General features: G+C 37.0%; 1 protein-coding gene across 5 annotated transcripts in view; it reads left to right on the forward strand.

The window, feature by feature from the left end:
• The window catches only part of LOC148082463 (uncharacterized), a 38,744-nt gene that overhangs the window by 10,779 nt on the left and 7,840 nt on the right, over positions 1–20,125 (forward strand). For 3 of the 5 annotated variants that reach the window (XM_087789640.1, XM_087789643.1, XM_087789641.1), the window contains exons 2-27: positions 2,743–4,470; positions 9,683–9,729; positions 10,161–10,292; positions 10,657–10,809; positions 11,137–11,259; positions 11,327–11,547; positions 11,626–11,828; positions 12,572–12,706; positions 12,796–12,882; positions 13,029–13,063; positions 14,060–14,310; positions 14,394–14,510; positions 15,152–15,307; positions 15,377–15,520; positions 16,067–16,186; positions 16,256–16,399; positions 17,302–17,421; positions 17,491–17,634; positions 17,826–17,942; positions 18,017–18,124; positions 18,257–18,300; positions 18,464–18,616; positions 18,686–18,805; positions 18,942–18,980; positions 19,070–19,195; positions 19,348–19,447. In XM_087789640.1, the coding sequence (XP_087645766.1) occupies positions 3,004–4,470; positions 9,683–9,729; positions 10,161–10,292; positions 10,657–10,809; positions 11,137–11,259; positions 11,327–11,547; positions 11,626–11,828; positions 12,572–12,706; positions 12,796–12,882; positions 13,029–13,063; positions 14,060–14,310; positions 14,394–14,510; positions 15,152–15,307; positions 15,377–15,520; positions 16,067–16,186; positions 16,256–16,399; positions 17,302–17,421; positions 17,491–17,634; positions 17,826–17,942; positions 18,017–18,124; positions 18,257–18,300; positions 18,464–18,616; positions 18,686–18,805; positions 18,942–18,980; positions 19,070–19,195; positions 19,348–19,447 (4,606 nt within the window). In that variant the 5' untranslated portion in view covers positions 2,743–3,003. The remainder of the gene's footprint in view (positions 1–2,742; positions 4,471–9,682; positions 9,730–10,160; positions 10,293–10,656; positions 10,810–11,136; positions 11,260–11,326; positions 11,548–11,625; positions 11,829–12,571; positions 12,707–12,795; positions 12,883–13,028; positions 13,064–14,059; positions 14,311–14,393; positions 14,511–15,151; positions 15,308–15,376; positions 15,521–16,066; positions 16,187–16,255; positions 16,400–17,301; positions 17,422–17,490; positions 17,635–17,825; positions 17,943–18,016; positions 18,125–18,256; positions 18,301–18,463; positions 18,617–18,685; positions 18,806–18,941; positions 18,981–19,069; positions 19,196–19,347; positions 19,448–20,125) is intronic. The other 2 variants (XM_087789644.1, XM_087789642.1) reach the window with 2 other exon arrangements.

Genomic DNA, 20,125 nt, shown 5'->3' on the forward strand with positions numbered 1-20,125 from the left:
TTCACAACAGCGCAGTTGAAAAAAAAAATAAAGTGCAAGGAAAAAAGAAATAATAAAAGAGATAATATAAAATAAAAACGATCTGAAGAATATACAAATTATTTACAAAATTAGAAATTTAACACTATTAACAAAATAAAATAGAATAAAAATAAAATAAAATAGAAATAAAAACGGAAAAAAAATAAAATAAAAAACACACGAGAAGAAAAACACACTACGGATTAGCATCAGGATATTTAAAGTAGAGAGTTAAATATCCTGACACCAGTTGGGATGAAGGACCTTCTATAACGCTCCGTCCTACACTGGGGGTGCCTGAGCCTGCCACTGAAGGAGCTGGCCAGCTCCTCCACGGTCAGGTGCAGTGGGTGAAGAGCGTTGTCCCTGATGGAGGATAGTCTGGAGAGTGTCCTCCTCTCTCCCACCTCCTCCACCGAGTCCAGCGAGCGGCCCAGGACAGAGCCGGCCCTTGTGACCAGCCTGTTCAGTCTCTTCTTGTCCCGGTCCGTGCTGCCTGCTCCCCAGCAGACCACAGCGTAGTGGATAGCAGAGGCTACCACAGATTCATAAAAGGTCCTTAGTGGTCTGCACACTCTGAAGGACCTCAGTCTCCCCAGGAGGTGGAGGCGACTTCGGCCCTTCTTATACACGGCGTTGATATGTGTAGACCAGTTCAGTTTATTGTTGAGGTGAACACCCAGGTATTTGAAGCTGTCCACCAGCTAATCCACAATACACAAACTAGTATGTCCTTTGGTAAAGTTTTGCAACATTGAACATGAAATGTCATTTGAACATGAAATATCCCGGGGGGCAGCCCACAGTCCATGGACGCAGCTATAGTCAGCGCGCTCAGCAAGTCCCACTAGCCCGGGGGCGAGAGGAGAAGATGGTATCTCGTAGGCGGTGAATTGTAGAAGTCCTGTGTCTCCCAATTTCTCCCAAAATGTCCCAGTCTCTGCCTGCAGGTGGTACGCGGCCTTGGGAGCTGGTCCAGAGAGGAATTCGGAGTCCGTGGGAGGGTGCGGGGGGTAGCGGAGTTTCAGTCTACGTGTTTTCCAAGGAGAGATTTTGATAACTGGCCTCCAAGACTTTGTTTGGGAGCAGGCTGGAATTTTCCACACACTTTTCAGTGGCCCCTCTGTCAAGCCAAATGGCCGAATTATGCTTCAAGCCGAGCTCTTCTCTCCAAGATAATACCTGATGAGCGGACGAGGTCATGAACTGCAGATATCCACCAGCTCCAATAAGCAGAAATTCATTTTTCATAAGACCAAATAGGTAGATGTCTTCCACGTCCTCAACGGAAAGAATTGACAGACACAAGATCTTCCACTTTCCCCAGGAATCCATCATATATCCAGCTGTGTGCGTTTCCGCAGGACATGTTCAGTTCAGTTCAGTTTATTTAAAAGGACAATGTGCAGTAACATTAAAAACATGGCTGCACCAGATTTAGCACAATGCTACTTTCCATCTGTAGTCGAAGATGCAGAAAGTTTACATAATACATCAAATACAAATAAGGCAAAAACACAATAATATACAATTTATTATACAATAAATGTGGGCTCCCCATTGCCAGCTCTTTTGTTGGAAAAATGTTATCCATTGCATTGAGAGACCAGCTGACCAGATCCATAGTTGATTTAGATTTAGGAAGAAATTAGTGAGTTAGATAGATGAGTGAGATAGACAGGACAAGTGCAGTTGGGAGAGTGTAGGTCAGGAGGGAAAGAAAAAGTGACTCTGCATTAAAGTCACACTGTTAACAATACAGTTCGACTCATAACCCAGATACACATGAATATAAAACGGACACATAAAAAACTTGGTAATGTGCAGAGGAACGTTGTGGCCATCTTGGGAAAATCGCCGTTTCCATCTGAAGAATATAGCTGTTGAAACATGTCATTCTGCACTTGCTGCTATGCACTTAATGTGCAACTTGAAACATTATACTAATACCAAGCATATTAGTATAACGTTAGCACCATTCGAGTGACCCTGCCAGGTGAGAAGACAAATGGAGGACAGGGAACTGTCAGCGAAGAGCAGAGTGGAAAAGAACATTCCGAACAAGTTATTTAAAACCATAGTACCTGTGAATGTGTCGACATTCAAACTAAGTGCAATCCGGCTTGCAATCTTATACCTTCAACAGAAAGACATGTCAAAGATCTTCAACGGACCATGCAAAGAAGGGGGCCAACCTTGAGAAGGCAGAGACACCAACAGAAAATGACGTAGCTCAGGGACCGATAGTGTCCTTCTGTTGAAGGTATTGGATTGCACACCGGATCTTAACGCATCCTAGTGATGAATGGATTCGGCGTCAATGTTTACAGACAGGTTTGCATGAAGTACCTGGAGGCATTACCAAGTGTTGATCATATGATTGATGCGTACAGAAACTTGGTACAGACAGATGATGTATGTTTGGATACTCTATACTACCAAAGCATTTCTATTTGTCAAGAGAGGAATGATGATCCATGGCTAAAGATTTGAAAGATTTCAGACAATGCTGATAAGCATCATAGTACTCCAGCTACACTGAAATATAGTTCTTCTAATTCTGACAGAAAATAGATTCAACCCAATAGATGAATAACTATAATAAAAAAAAAATGGATCAATGACTGTCTGCTTCTAAATATAAATTGCTAATTCTGATTTTTTTTTCGACAGAAAACATAGTAGCCATTGCCACTCACTTCATTGTTTTGTTTCTTTCAGTTCTCCAACCATGCATTGAAATTGGACCATTATCGGCACTCTTTCATCCCCAGGACTCCTGGTTTAGAAGACTTGCTTAATCACCATTTAGACTTTGCTCTGACTTACCTTGTCGCAGGACTTGGAGGCCTGACTATAAAAGAAATTGACTGTGCTACATACATCCTATGGGACTGTTGTTCACCATTTCTTTAGCCTAGTAACTATTCTACTACTAACTGCCTCTGCAATCATTGAGACAGTTTTAAGGTTATAACTACAATGTCAAACCACCAGCTGTATATTGGAAGTAAACCGCCAGCTATAGAGTCTAGTAGGGGACCTTCTCAACTGGCAGAAGAATCCAGTAGATCGAGCGCTCCTTCAGGCCCCATAAGCAGGTTCTCTATTTCCTCAGATCAAAAGTTTCACCCGGCATCCATTCCAGGCCTTGGGGATATTGATCTTCCAGTATCAGCAAGAAAAACAGGGCCACCCACACGCAGTGAAAGTGTAAACTCAGCAAAGAAAATCCTTGAGCAGGCTGGACTTGGAGAAGAATACCTGTATGGGATTCTGCTTTACCCTGACGAGCAGATTAGTGCTGATAGTTTACCAACCATCTTAGACAAAATCCATGCTCAAAAATTAAAAAATCAGACAAGCTCAGGGCAATCAAGACCAAGTCCTAGCCTGGCATGGATCAAGCCAGAGCAAAAAGATGCCTGCTTTCAAAGTAAGGCTGCTGAGGAAGGACTGAAGAGAATAAAACCTAAAGGCATCGGAGAGAGTCTGGAAAGGAGCATCAGGAAAACAACCTTAGATGGTGCATGTGATGGATTGGTATTAAAAAACAGCTGTAGCTCTGGTCTTGGACATGAGGCAGGGAACATAGCCGTGTTGAGTTCTTACAAGCTGACGGACCAGACAGAAGAGAGACCTAGCATTTCAATCTCTTCAGTGCCCAAATCATTGCCAGCCACTAAGCATGATTTGAGGAAATCTACCGTGAGTCTCCCAAGTGTTGGTCTTTCCATTTCAAAGGATCCAAATTTAAAATTTGAAACGACTTTGATCACACAATCTGATCACATCAAAGAAAAGCAAATACAATTTGCACCTGACTCTATCGATCAGCCAGACCCTCGCATCCATGTACAAACTGCTCATCCACGCCAATCAGCCCCTGTTGCTGATGAGACCGAAAACAGCTGTTCTATTACTTCTAACGCTTTTACACAAGTATCGACAGTGATGAGGCTGACGCAACGGGAGGAGACGTCACAGGAGAAGGAACAGATTCAACAACCTATGTGTCATCAACAGGATCTACAAAAGAAAGCTCACACAAATTTGCATCCTCAGCAGACACTAAAACAACAGCAGCAGCAGCAGCCGCCACATGAACGACCTGAAGAACAGGTGGGACATCTGCAGTTGCCACCGAAGAAGACGATCCCAGAAGAGCAGCAGCCACAGAAAGGGGACCCAGACTTGCCTCCTCAAGATAAAGACCAAAAAGAAACTGTGAAAGATCAGGAAACACAGAAGCATTCTTTTCAGTCTATTCATTTAAGCAATTTTATATCCAAACCACCTGTGTACTATAACTTTGGTATTTCAAAACCAGACAGTCAATCAAAATGTGATGATATTCAATTAACTGCAACTGGTGCACCTCCTGCACTGACGGAGACCTCTTGTGCGCCTCCTCCAAGCTCTAGAAACAAAGAATGTCCTCCAACAAAGGTAAGAAGTAGAATGTTATAGATGGTTGTTTTTCAGTCTTTACAATTGTATTCATTATTTTATCACTGAATTGAGTTTTGGTTCTCTATTGGGATAAAAAATGTGTCAAGATGATGAATGGTTAAATGATATATCCTCATTTTATGTATTCATGTTCATCAATTGTTTACATTGACAATATTACCTTTTAACTCAGAATTAAAACATATTCTTGTATTTCATCTTTTAAACTTATTATTCCCAAAAGAAAGGTTCAAAAGGTTCTGTGACATCTGTGCCTGAACTTTGTACGAACCCTCGTGTGTGGCTCTGATGTAAAAAAATAGAGGCCTCTGTGAGCCGTGGAAAGATATATGGAAAGCATATGTTTTAAGAAGTATCTGCCAACCCAGGAACTCCTTCCATGTTGAGATGAGAACTGGGTCGGCTCGTCAAAATGTCAAAACCCAGAAATCATGTTCCATTACCCAGGTGAAAGGGTAACGTAGTGTGAAGAAAGACTGGAAGTTGAAGATTCAGCGACTGTCTGTAAGAATATATACCAAGAATGAAAGTAAAATATGTTATCTATAATGGAATCAGATTCCACAAGCTATACCATACCCTTATTTCGCTATTGTATAAGGCTTCTACTTCATGTGTAGGAGGAGGGTCCCGGGGTCTTTAAAAAGAAGGGCATGCTCGGAGGTTTTCAACCATCCTCTAGAAGAAACTTGGTGTACGCCAGGATTTCGGACAGAGACTGAACCGAGCGTTCAAACTTCTGGTATTTCTGCATTTTTTTTTAGGTCTTGTATGGCCTACTTTCGTAATCATTTTTTACTTTTAATAAATTCGCTGTTTTAATTCAAAATTTCGCTTGGATCAAATGAATGCATAGAACTCAATAGACGGGGAGGAGGATTGAGTTCTCTTTAATGGTTAATCTAGTGTTTTTTAAACCAGTACTGATATAATGTATATTTTCTAGATGTTTAACTTCCTGTTAAAAATAAATAGACCACATTGTTTTCTTTAATTTCTTTTTTTTTACCTTAATGCATAGTACAACTAATTGTACACTTGGATAGATAAACTTGATTAACCCCTCTGGAGATCTCCTTCGGGAAATTAGGCATTTGTTTGACAAAGTCTAAAGGTTAGATCCTAAACTGTTATGAGCCCTTTTTTCTTATTAGACATTTCTGTTGGTGTTATTGATAATGACCAAAATCACTACTTTTATCAATAAATAAATATTGTCCTGATTATTCTCAAAAGAAAATGACTCAATAATTTCATATATTGCTTTTATTTGCATTGTAAACATTTACATTGAACATTCAGGTTTTGTACCTGTAGAAAATTGTAATTTTTTTTTAACTTGAAAGTGCCAAAGCAATTCTGTCATTTCAGTCTTCACACAACTTTCATAACTCTTGAATTGCATTTTTGGTAAAATATGTGCTGGAAGGCAATTGATATCTTCAGTTGAACTCCTTTAAAAGATCCAAAAGCCATCGTTACATACTGAATTGACTGAAAGAGTGCATTTTGCGATATAATGTGTGGCAGCTCCTACAGTGAAGCGGCATCTATTGACCACATGCATTTATAGTTGCGCGTGATTGGTCTAAGTGCAAAATTAAGAAACGCTTGTTTATACAATAAATAATTAGGAATTATGGCACGTTTTCAATTTGTATATCGCAAGTGCCAATATCGCGATATCAATATTTTTTCGATATATCATGCAGCCCTATTGCCAGGATATAAAAATAAATTTGAAAACAAAATGACCCAAAAACTCAGAAGGTGAGGTAGGAGAGAAATTAGTATTTAGATGGATTATGGGCCAAAGGGAGCAAAAATTTGGTAAAACGTCCTCTGTATGTATTAAAAATGGTTATGAATCTAAAATCTTGTACTGTTTAACATTATTTTGGGAGTTCTCCCAATTTCATAAAAATGAGACATTTATATATTTTTGGTGGGCCTTGTGAAGGCCTAAATGTAACTGGATGAATAGGGAGTTGCTTGTAAAAATGTTACTTTTGTTCAAGAATTCATTTGACTGAGTTTTCTCTCGTAATTAAAAAAAACCCCGTAAATTTGAATGATGATCCATAGTAAGAAAGTAAGAACCAAAATCCTGAAAGAAACTGGCAGCCAGTAAAGAGATTTAAGGATCGGAGAAATGTGAGTTCTTCTACTAGAGCAGGTCAGAATCTCTTTAAACTTCTAATTTAAATGGAATTAGGTGCATTCTAAACTTTTTAAATTAATAAAGCGTCTTCATCTTTTTAAGTTGGTTGGAGAGGCAGATGTACCATTATCCGTTTTTTGTTTAACTGTCGGGTGTAAAGGGTTAAAATTCAGACACTCACTATTTGTTTCACAATACACAACCTTGCAAAATGAGTTTTGCAAACACACATTCAGTATACAATGGGGATATCATCTATAAAAACACTGTGTAATATCTGTCAATATATACTACTTAAATATTCTCTTTAAGTATTCTCACTCTATTCCTCCATTTGTAGTAAATAGTTTGCTTCTGCTTGGTGTCAAAATCTGCTCGTTAAATCTCCTCCCCATCAGACCGTTTTGGTTGCAGGTTCTCTGTTAGAGTCTTTTAGGTAGTCCTGGGGCCTGAGTACAAAATGTGGATTTTCTACTAAAAACAATTGTACACTAAAATCCAGAAAATGGTGCACATACAAAAATATTCAGATGTATGAATCTTTGCATGCACACAAATGCAAGCCCTTTTCCTTTCTACATCCCAATCAACATAGAATTAATCGCAGACTTCCCTTTGCACACCCTAATTTACATATTTAAATTAAGCAGAGTCTGATTTTTCTCCCTGAAATAAGAAAAAAACGAATGAAAACATGAATTTAAACTGGATTAACAGTTTATATTCATTCATCTAAACATTTCTGACACAGACCAGATACTTAAATTTAAATTAGTGAAGACAAGCTCATGGTGTAAATCTTTTTATAGTGTCACAACATGATCTGGAGCTTGAAATCCATGCGTTTGTTCTTCTCGTCTGGACTATTGCAACAGTTTGTTTACATGTCTTAACAAGAAGGAGCTGTCTCGCCTGCAGTTGATACAAAACTCTGCAGCAAGAATTCTGACCTGCTCTAGTAGAAGAACTCACATTTCTCCGATCCTTAAAACTCTTCACTGGCTGCCAGTATCTTTTAGTATCAACTTTAAAATTCTGGTTCTTACTTTCAGAACTATTTCTGGTCAGGCTCCTCCTTACATCAGTGATCTGATCCAGCCTTACACCCCAGCTCGGGCTCTGAGGTCTGTGGATCAAAATCTACTGATGGTTCCTGAACAGGTTCAGGACCAGAGGAGAGAAATCCTTCCAGGCTGTTGCTCCTAAGCTTTGGAATGATCTTCCTCTACCTCTGTGTTTGATGGATCTACTGACTTGATGGATCTACTGACTCCTTCAAGAAACATCTTAAGACATTCTTATTTGAGCAGGCTTTTCCTTGATTCTCTGAGTCACTTGTGTTTGTCTCTGTGTTATCTTGACCTTTTAAGTATTTATTTTATTGGGTATTTTTTGATTGTTTAAGGTCGTGAAAAGCGCTCTATAAATATAAATTACTTATTTACTTACTTTATATTTCACAAACACCGTTATTGATGCAAATACTTTATTTACAGAGATGATCAGGGGCTTTTTTGAAACGTCTTAAACTTGAGTTTAACAAGAATGAAACTGTAAATCAGTAACTTAAAGCATTGAGTATTGATGATGTTGTGAAAATGGTCTGATCATCTGAGCGTCATATGAAGTTTGATGCAGATGCAACACACATGCAAATTTTTATTTCATTTATAAAATAAAGCGTTTCGTTTACGAATTCCAAATTAACAAATCATGTCGCGCTGTATTTATGTAAGTGTCTTTTTCAGAATTGCGTGAAATGAGCGGATTAAAATATTCGGTATAAAACCATCGATGTTGTATTAATAAATACAGATCGTCAGTTTGGTGAATGAGAAGTTTTTCATTATTGATACATATGGACTTTGACATGGGAAAGTAAGTCCATGCGTTTTTTTTACGCGTATGACCTCTTGGAACATGAGGCCCCTTATCTTTCTTTCAAGCAACATTTCGGCTGGGCCGATACCGATTGAGGAAGTGGGAGTTACTCTTAGTCATCGGGCCCGAAACAGGATCATTCTGTTTTTACTATCCCTTTTGTTATCTGTACCGCTCTCTCTGCACTACTCTTGTACATCTCAGCTTCATTTGAATTTGAGCAGGTTTCTAACCGCAACATCTGCGTCTGTTCACATACAGCTGCTGTGCCACTCACAAAAATGTAGTTTTTGGAAAGTTGAGATGCGAGGTTGATTTGAGGAAGTGGTTAAGATGGGGTGTTTAAGTACATTTGAGTGTAAGATGTTGTTTAGAAGACGTGTCTTCTAAACAGACAATGTTTTAATACCCATGTCTCTCTGCTAAAATATAACTGTCAATGTTATCATCATTAACACGGTTTTTAAAACGCCTTGTTGTTAATGCTCAAGTCGAATACTGCTCCTGTAAGTCGAGCTGATCTTTAATAGTTGTTTATTAAAAATAAATTATGTCATGGGAGGAACTATGAAGAGGTTACAGCTCTCGAACACAAGTGAAAAATGATATAATCATTTGGACCTAGGATTTTTTCCGACCACAGAGACGTTGTATCACGTGCTTTTTTGCTTATCACTGTGACCCAGCTTTGGTGTCCAATACACATAACTTTTTTTTGGCTTCCTGTTTTTGCAAAATGTAGATGAATTAACCAGATCAAGCAGATTTCTTTCTCAGTCTGTGACAACAACTATTGTACCAACTATTTCTTCTTGCTAATAAATATCTTGTGATATCTTTTGAAACAATGTCAGTTTTGAGCTTAAAATATCATGATTTGAAAAAATGGGTCCTCAAATTGTGGGTACAGTTAATCTTTGGCTGAGAAGAACTTTGTGTTTACATTTGAAATAATAATGACTTTCATTTCAAAATCAACTGATTTATTATATCATGTGTTTCACTAATTAGTTCGTATTTAAGGGTATTACCTTCCTGTTGATTTGTACATTTTTCTGTGTTATTTTAAAGGATCCTTAAGTTACGTGAATTAGCCTCTGCTATCTATATGACAACAAATAATCATTGTACTGTTTTGAATACCAGGTGCAGTTGTCTTCCAACCCAGATAGCTTTGAAGACATCGCGGAAAGGTCTGAATTTCATGTTGTACCTTTTTATGTTTTTTACTGTACTGTTAATTTTTTATCTTTCGATATGCAGAACATACGATTATCTCTGTTGGTAGAAATTGAGTGTTGCATGGTTTCCAGATTATAGTTAAAGATTGTAAAGCGGGTTAAGAGATATTTTTTGACACCATGTGAACTTTTACAATAGGTGCCTGACCTTTGTTCAAGAGTATGAGTGTGTCGCTTCTTCTTTTGTCCCCTTTGACGGGAAAATAAAATGTCCTGGTTTTAGAATTCCACTTGCATGATAGCACCAAGTATAACATTTAACCATTGATGTAAACATTGAGATCTCAAAATAGAATTTCAAATTCTACCTTATGATTCAAATATAGGGCATAACAAGTCTGATGTTGATGTTTTGATTTATTATTTTTTCTTCTTTTGGTCAGTGTGACAAGTAAACATGTGAAGACCTCCAAGTCCACTGCAACAAGTGTTAAGGAAAACGATGACACAAAAGCTCCACAGAAATCCTGCAACATTAAGCCGAGAGAAAGATCACCACAGACATCAAGACACAGGTTTAATATCCGTCAATTTCTTTCCTTGATAAATGTTTTTGTCATCGTAACACTCAAAATAAACCATTACATTTGTGTTGAACTTCAGTAGTGGCTGAATATGTTTGTGGTATCCCTTGTGGTGTCTGTGGGTCAAGGTGAACGACCTCCAACAACAACACAAGGGATACCACATACACATTTGTTTTCAGGACTTTCAGGTCACCTTGACCTTGAAATAAGCACTTGTTTACCTCTTACTTTTATTTTGATTTTAGTAGTTCTTCATGCTTCATATATGTCCAAAGTAGAGACTCAACAAACGTTTACTAAAACATGTTTATTTTCGTGTTCATTCTGTGATTATGTATTTCTTTCTGCTTAGTGATAAAGATGTGAAAACGTCCACCTCAAAACGTGCGTTGGAAAACCGCGATCCAGAGAATCCCCTGCATTGCCGCTACAGACGGGATAATGACGTGAAACCAACAGGCAGATCCAGATCCAGATCACCCTGGAAATCCAGACATACCTTCAGGTTATTCCTAAATTTAATACTTGATTATTTGGTGTTGTAATATCTGTCATTACTGTGTCATACTTGTCATCTTTTTATCGATGAAGAGCTTGAAGCATTGACATTCTTTTGGATTCATTCCTAGTTTTAAGTCATCTTTCATTGGAAGTGAACACAATTGCTGCAAAAACAGAAGTAGCTGGTTATTATATATATTAAAGCATCTCTACTTAATATTTACACATTTATACATATGATTTATACATATAATTATGGTGTTTTGTTCAATGTCTTTAGAAAAAAGGAAAACAGCATTTTGGGTCCATTTTTTTTTCTTATTGCACATAGACACCAGGAGTCTCGTGACAAACGGAATCCTAGTCGAGTCTATGAGTCGGACAATGCAAAGAGGAGAAGAAGCACCAGATCACGCGCAGATACACCGCCACGTACATCCAGACGTGGATCCAGGTTCTGTCTAAATTTTCCATTTCAACATGAACGTCCAATTTATTAATTCAATTCAAATTCACTAAAGGAGCCGCGAGGGATTTACTAGTCATAGAAAAATATTCCCTGTCAGAAGTCCCCGTAAAACAACACCACCGTGTAGGAATGATTCCGTCCATCGAAGGTCCCCAAGAAGACATTCCTCTACATCCAAACCCCCAGCAGTTCACAGAAAGCAGACCACGTCATCTGACCAAGGAGAGAGGATGAACGCAGAGCAGCTAGCACAATATTTGCTGGAAATTCCAGGTAAGTGTCGCCTCCTTATAGATGAAACATTTTGAATTACTCATTTGTCAAACCTAAACTTCAACAATATTTGCCCAGATGTTCGAGCTTTGTCTGAGAAATGTGACATTGAGGCTGTGGTCAAAGCCTTGAGTGCAGTAGTCCTGGCTGATTGGGACGAAATCATGGACACACCCTCTTCTCGCATTATTGGAGTAGATAAAGTTGAATCCAAAAGATCATCGTCATTATCATCACATGACCCTCCACCTGCTCCATCACCTCCACCCGTCATAAAGAATGTAAGTATGCTCAGAAGGGTCTATCTTGATCTACTACCGTGGTTATTCTGTCTTTATCACAAACTTAAAAAGGGTAACAAGGCTTGAATGAAGCTGAGCACTTAAAAAAAATTTAATTTCAGTATTTGTCCAAGTGTTCAGATTAGTTCATGTTCATTAAGGAAAAACATTTATCATCCATCATAATATTTGTTAACTTCTGCAATCTTTTACACTTATTACAAAACAACTTATGAACACAAAGCATAATATTTAGTAGAGCATCAAAAATAAAAAGAAGGGGCCAATATTCTCCTTAAATGCGGCTTTTGCATGTGAGCAACATGGTTAGACCCTGTTCAAGGGCAAGTATGTAGAAGCAGGAGGGTACATTTAAAGTCACGAGATAAAGAGGGGACTGTCAGGTTGTTTGTCAACAGTGTGGATGAATATGAATTAGAGTAAAATATTACATAACAGTTACTTCTACAAATCATTATTTTTTAATTGCAAAACAACGATGACAAATATTCAGTTCACTGACAATCTAAACCGTATAATTCTCTGTTGTGTCATTGTTTAAGTTCAAAACTTCATATTGCTTCATAAACCCATTGCTTTGTTTTAGTGTTCTAACATTTGGACAGAGGTTCCACATTCTCTTGTCACCCACCACACAAGTGTCAATCATAGAACACACAGAAAACAAAGATAAATTACTGATGTACCAATAACGATAATGTCCGACTGTGTTTTTCACACAGGCTCATAAACCGTCCTCTCCTACCATGGTGAGACTGTTTGGAGTTGTACCCTGTGTCACCCGTGATGACGTGGTTTCTGCTGTGAGTGAATTTGGGAAAACCAAATCAGTTATACTGCTACGCTCTCGGCAGGAAGTGAGTTTGGGTTTTCTTCTTTTATTGTCTTGGATTACGACCCACTGTAATTCCCATTTAATTCCGGCCTTAACATCGGTTTCTTTTAGGTTGTGGTTTGCTTTGAGAAGGAGGAAGATGCAAAAAGATTGAAGACTCTTGAAATCAAAGGATGCACCATAACTGTCAGGCCAACGGTATGAAAGAATCTCTTTGTTTGGTTCATGCTAATTTGATTTCACTTCCATGCATTCGTCCAATGTGAGGAGCTGATGTGTGCTGCTAATTCTATAGTATTTTTAATTGAATCATTCTGTTACTCTCGTTTTATCTCACACCACAGGAACCATCATCTGAAAATATAGCGACTCCAGACAAGTAAGATAAATCATTTCTTTGAGTTCAGTTCATGTCACTATAGCAAGTACAACAATAATTTTTAGAGGTATTAACGCTAATACCTAGACACATTTAAAGAAAAAAAACAACTTGGCCTTGTTTTTTTGGGAGACCTACTAAGGTCAGAGTTACTATAAAACTGATCATGTAAACATATTTCTGACTCCTAAATAACAAGCGTATTCCAAATACAAGAAACTATAATTTAAAAGAAAATGAAATCAAATAATTTTAGGTGTTATCCCCCCAAAAAAACTTAATTTATTTATAAAATAAAATGATTAAAATAAATCTTATTCCATTCACCAGAATTAGTTATTTAAAGCTTAACAAGAATTTAAAACCTAATCAAAATCATGTAGTGAGATAAAAAGACTATTGTTTGTGTACAACTATAATAAATTTAATCTCATTATTGTTAATATATCGTGTTCACACAATCCTTTAGTTTTAGAGTACGTCTTCTCCAAAGAACTTAGAAAAAGTATAAGTAAAAATATGGTCATAAGTACGTACATGTTTCCCAATTTATGACCAAGGGCAACTTCTTCACATCCACATGTGCACCATTTTTTCAAGGTCTCATCCGTCTGATAAGGAGGGTTCAGAATGCTTTTGGACTGAACGGGGCAGGTGCATGTGATGAATGTTTTGGGGTCTGATTAAAGGAGTGGGAGGACTGTGTTTGAGGAGAGCTCCAAGGTCTTCTTCTGAGAATCTGTCCTCTAATATCAGAGAACGTGTCACCAAATGTTACTCTAAAGAAATAATCCAGTTACCTTAAATTTTCTGATTCACTTTCATAATGTCAAATACCACTGGATGGCACTGTCTGCTTTATAATCTTTAGCTCAGAACAATTAATTTAATGAAACCAATAATTATCTGTGCCCAGTAGGGGGCAGTAAATGTAACTGAACTGTATGTTCCAGGAGCTTTATTTAACTCTTGGTGTTTGTTTTATTCATTGTCCAGCAGAGTACTTCAAGCCAAACCCTCACATCTAGTTGAGACTTTGAAGCCGGAAACCATTGCTACTTTACCAGTCGTCAGCGCACTTGTCAACGCAAACCCTCCACCAAGAGCCTCTTTAACTCCCCGGGAGGCTGCAGTTGTTGACCAGGAGCACCAGAAGTGCGAAGCTCCATCCACTCCTCTCCAACTAAGGGAAAGCCAAGATGAACCGCTTTTGAAGCCAAGTAATGAGCGGCGGACTTTGAAACCAGGTTTTTTTTAATTGTTTAATGAAGTTTCTAAATGTACTTAAAGTCTTTTTCTTTTTTTTGAATTGCTAATTCTTCTTCTAAAGGGAAGCCAGAGACAACAGCGGGACCTTCGTCTTCCTCCACAGAGGAAGCGGAAGAGTCTGATAAACCTTCATCACAGAAAGTGCAGGAATGTTTCAAAAAGTTTCAACCTCACGGTGGTACGTGTTGCATTTAATAACACTCTTGACTTCACATTTCCGGAAAATGTGGAAAGTCACTGAAATATAATGGGGCTTCTTTTAATTCTTTAAATATATTGATTACATATCTGTGGCATTTCTATGATTGATACATGAATTTAAAAAAATCTTTTATTCTAACTGCATCCGTTCATTCTTCTAAAATACATATGCAGTGGTGGAGGTTGTTCACCTTGACCCGGAGACAACACAAGGGATAAAACATTTGTTTTCGAGCTTTCGGGTCACCTTGACCCTTAGATAAAAACAATGGTTTAATGCATGAAAACTGCATTTAAAAACAAAATTAATCGGCACAGCATTCACGGTAGTTTTCTCTGTTTTAAGATTGTCCCACATAGAGTTTATGTTTCACTAATTTTTACTTATTTAAATATTTATTTAGTAAACTTGACAGAATGCATCATGATGTGTCTATTGTCACTGTTACCTTTGTGAAAATATGTTATAAATACATCTTTTTATACAGCAGTGATTATATAAACACGATTTCTTTCTATTTAACTCTACGACATAACCATCAAAGAATTGTAAAATTTGTTACAATGACATAAGTTCAGAAGAAACGTTGTTTTTATTCAATCTATTTTTGATTTTAGATGTGCTCAAACAAGGACAAACAAGTATTATTCAAGTTCCAGGCCTCATTGAACAACATCAAAAGTGTAAACCAGAGTCAACTCAAGTCCAAACAAAGCAAAGTCAAGATGTGTCGCTCATGAAGAAAAATGTTAAGATGAATAACTTGAAACCAGGTTTGTATTTGTAAACTTTCAGCTCTAAAGAAGTGGTGACTAATGTATTAAAATGTACATTTTCTGAAGGTCCTGCTTCTACAGTGAAGACGGTAGATACACCTGCCTCTTCACCTTCAGCAGAGACAGCAATGGAGACTGACAAATTAAATACATGTTTGTCAGAGAATGTCCAGAAGAGCTCGACTGTAGATAAGTTACCACCTCAAACTGGTAAGTATTTAACTAGTTTTAAGTCAATAAAGAGGTTTATTCGTGGTGTATTTTAAACAATATTTTTTAATTACTTTTCTCCTTTTTGGTCAAAGAAAATACAGAAGCAATTAACCACATTTATTTTAGTTTGTATTAGTCATCAATTTTGCATTATATAGTCATTTATCATCACATGACTTCATTTACATTGAGCCATGTCTCATTTAGTCACAAAATAAAAATTGTTGACAATATTATTTAAATCTATATATAGGAGTGAAAAACAAATCTCTGTTAAGACTACTGTTCAGGCCCCAGACCAGACGAGACTGAGACCATAAATACAGCCCCTCTTATTTAAAGGTTGTTTCTTACATGTTCAACGGTTATTTTCTTTGTTCAAACCTGCATTTTGGTATTTTCTATTCACTCAATTAGCAAATGTGGCCTGACTATGAATAAGATAACTTTCTTTTTTGGATGATGTACTGTTGTACTTTGGTGTATTAAAGTGAACAAGAATTAAAGATGATGTTCTTTTTAATGATGGTTCTTCAACTCAAGTTCCAGGCTTCACTGAACAACATCAAAAGTGTAAACCAGAGTCAACTCAAGTCCAAACAAAGAAAAGTCAAGATGTGTCGCTCATGAAGAAAAATGTGAAGATGAAGAACTTGAAACCAGGTTTGTATTTGTAAACTTTCAGCTCTAAAGAAGTGGTGACTAATGTATTAAAATGTACATTTTCTGAAGGTCCTGCTTCTACAGTGAAGACGGTAGATACACCTGCCTCTTCACCTTCAGCAGTGACAGCAATGGAGACTGACAAATTAAATACATGTTTGTCAGAGAATGTCCAGAAGAGCTCGACTGTAGATAAGTTACCACCTCAAACTGGTAAGTATTTAACTTTTATATAAATTTGATGCAATGGCAATTGAAAGAGGTGTTCGCCTGTTTTAGTTGACACTATGTTCTTCTCTTTTCTATGTACTATACTTCTTCTTTTTTCTATGCACTATAGTTCTTTTTTTTCCTTGCACTATAGTTCTTTTTTTTTTTATATGCACTGTAGTTAATTTTTTTCTATGCACTATAGTTCTTTTTTTTCTATGCACTATAGTTCTTTTTTTTTTAATATGCACTGTAGTTAATTTTTTTTTCTATGCACTATAGTTCTTCTTTTTTCTATGCACTATAGTTCTTCTTTTTTCTATGCACTACAGTTCTTCCTACACTATTGAACGCAGCACACTCGCCTGCATCAATACAATATGGTAAACTTTATTAATGGTGTTTTTAAACATATTTAAGAACGTATTGTCTCATCTGTGTGACAGGAAATAAAGAAGCATTATCCTTTGTTTGAATGTCATAAACCATGTTTATTCTAGTTTTTATTATTCATCAATTTTTCATTATATAGTAATTTATCATCACATGACTTCATTTATGTTGAGCCATGTCTCATTTAGTCACATGATAAAGGTTGATGACAATATTATTAATTAATACAATGATATAAAGGAGTGGAAAATAATCTCTGTCAAGACCAATATTCAGGCCCAAGTTGTGGCTGAATTTCTAAGGTTGATTCTTACATGTTCAACAATCATTTTCTTCTTTCAAGCCTGCATTGTCTATGTCTATTTGGTATTTTCTATTCACTCAATTAGCAAATATGGCCTGACTATGACAAATATGACTCTTTTTGGATCATGTACTGTTGTTTTTTGGTGTACTAAAGTGAGCAAGATTTAAACAGTATCTTATTTTTGCTGATGATTCTTCAATTCAAGTTCCAGGCTTTACTGAACAACATCAAAAGTGTAAACCAGAGTCAACTCAAGTCCAAACAAAGCAAAGTCAAGATGTGTCACTCATGAATAAAAATGTTAAGATGAAGAACTTGAAACCAGGTTTGTATTTGTAAACTTTCAGCTCTAAAGAAGGGGTGACTTATGTATTAAAATGTACATTTTCTGAAGGTCCTGCTTCTACAGTGAAGACAGTAGATACACCTGCCTCTTCACCTTCAGCAGAGACAGCAATGGAGACTGACAAATTAAATACATGTTTGTCAGAGAATGTCCAGAAGAGCCCAACCGTACATAAGTTACCACCTCAAACTGGTAAGTAATTTTACGTCTTCAGGCCTTAGGGGATTATTTACACCAAATATGCTCCAACAGACATGTCAAAGAAGTGTTGGTGTATTTCATTTTAGTTTCAGTTTATCCTTTTTTATTCGTATATGTTGTCCACAGATGAACATTTCATTCAAGATGATCTTCTTGTGAGTGATTTCTGTATTCTATTTAAGTTCCAGGCACCACTGAGCAGCACCAGGAGTGCAAACCAGACTCCACTCAACTCCAAACCAAGCAAAGTCAAAATGTGTCACTTATAAAGGAAATTGATGAGATGAACTTCAAACCAGGTTACTAAATGACTGCAAATGATGTTGATGCAGAGAAGTGGTGTCTAAATTCTTACACTGCACTGTTTCCGTAGGTCCTGCTAAACCAGCAACAGCACAGACCATGAAGCCGACTCAGAGTGTATTTTTGTCGCAGAATGTTTGGGAGTGCATTGATATGACCACATTCAAGAATAACCTTGGTAATTATTTTATTATTGAAGCTATAAGAATCATTTCTTTCTCTGCTCTGATTGTTTTATTTTCATCTTCTTTAACAAACATTGATGCAAATAATTATTTAGATTCATTCACTTTTTCTGCCGTTTCTGCAGAGTCTGCTTGCATCTTTGACCTAATGTTGCTGAGCCAAAAAGAGGTGAGCATCTTTCAGCTGAGAAGTGGAAGTTAGAATTCCAATGAGTGAATAATGGCATTCAGAGAATCAGGCCTTGTGTAGGAAAGAACATGTAAATAGGATACATTTTAAAGAACTGCTTGAAACCAGTTGGAAGTAATATATTTGTCCCTGGTTTCTTTAGTTGATCTCAAGAAACAAGAGGCAACTGCTGATTACCAACTTGCCACCGTATCGTGATGGCGGCTACACTGAGAATGAGCTCAACGATCTGATCCGACCGTACTCGCCCGGTTCTCCCATCAACGTGGTTTACATTATGACCGAAGCACGAATGGTATGTGCACCACAGTAGTTCACATGTTGTGTTATTTTCTTCATGAGTTTTTTTTCTCACATTTTTCAGGCCCTCGTCATCTTTACGTATGCAAAGTTTTTGCACAGTCTCCTCCAGTGTTCTCTGGTTCTTGAAGGCTATAAACTGAAACTCCATGTTTTGAATGTTGACACAATAGCGAGCTCACCGGTAAGCACAACATTTTGTCTGATGTTATCTGATAATCTGTTGATGAAGTGCTTCTACCCACACCTCTTAAAAAATCAGAGTGTAATGCATACAGTATTACATTTTCCAGCATGAGTTTTTTGTTGTTTCTTTGCAGATTCTTTTTTTAAATTATGTCATCAAGGAAGTGCGTCAAGTAAGAACATGTTCATTCACTCTACGTTGCTTTACGGAGACTTCACCTGTGGCCAAATTAACGTTTGATGTGGTGATTTACTTTTGCAGGCTCAACCCCCTGATGCTTGTAAAACCATCTATTTCCCAAACATTTCGCAGAGTAAGATCAAAGTACTAACTGAAGCTTTAAAAGGCAACAATTCAGTTCTCTATATCCTGCCAGTGCTCAGCAAGGTAAGCTCTGTTTCACATACGAAAACGATAATGTTTGGTTCATTGCAAAGCGAAAAGAAATTAATTTAAAAAAGAGACGTAATTAAAGGGAAAACATAAACTATACTCGTATTTGAACAACACAACTTTAATACAAGGTTCCTTTTGTATAGTTTTTTGTGGAATTCAAAACTCTTGAGGATTCAGACCAGTTTGGACTTTGGCTCCACCAACAGAAGCATTCGTTCGGAACAGGAATTCGAAGGCTACAGTGTAAGTACCTTCAACTACATTCATTAACCAATCATGAACTGAAGTCAAACTATTTCCATATGTAATCTATATATATTTATTTTAATTGTCATACATATTACAGACAAAATGAAAGAAACAATACATTCTCAAACGATAAACAAGAGTAGGCATACATCCACTGTCCTGCATTATCTGTAAATAAACACAGAAATCCAGCCCAGAAAACAAAACGCAGAAAGTAAAGTACAATTAATTATCAAGTCATCATTTGTCTTCCAATTGTGTATTCCTCCCTCTAATCATCTTCGTGGTTTGGTTTTCAAAGATTTAAATTCCTTTTCCTTGCCCTCGATGTATATGTTAGTTTCTCCAAACCAATACTTTTGAACTGATTCCGTCATCCATAAGTAACTCTCCAACAACTTCCTTGTTATTGCATTTGCAAAACTGTTTGGGTAGATACCAAGTAAACACAATTTTACTTGTATTTTCAATCACACCATTTCTTGGCTGAATAAACAAGATATTTTAGATTTACAAGTATCAAGTTATATATCTGACTTAACACTGAAACTCAGAATTATAGAACATACATCCTCATCTTAATCACACAATGTCCATGTGTGATTAAATTAATGTGATAACATACTCTAACTTAGCCATTTTCTATCAAAAGGGCCAATAAAATAGTTCTTA

The sequence above is a fragment of the Callionymus lyra genome, chromosome 4 (genome assembly GCF_982586985.1).
Source record: "Callionymus lyra chromosome 4, fCalLyr1.hap1.1, whole genome shotgun sequence".
In the NCBI taxonomy this organism is placed as follows: Eukaryota; Metazoa; Chordata; class Actinopteri; order Syngnathiformes; family Callionymidae; genus Callionymus; species Callionymus lyra.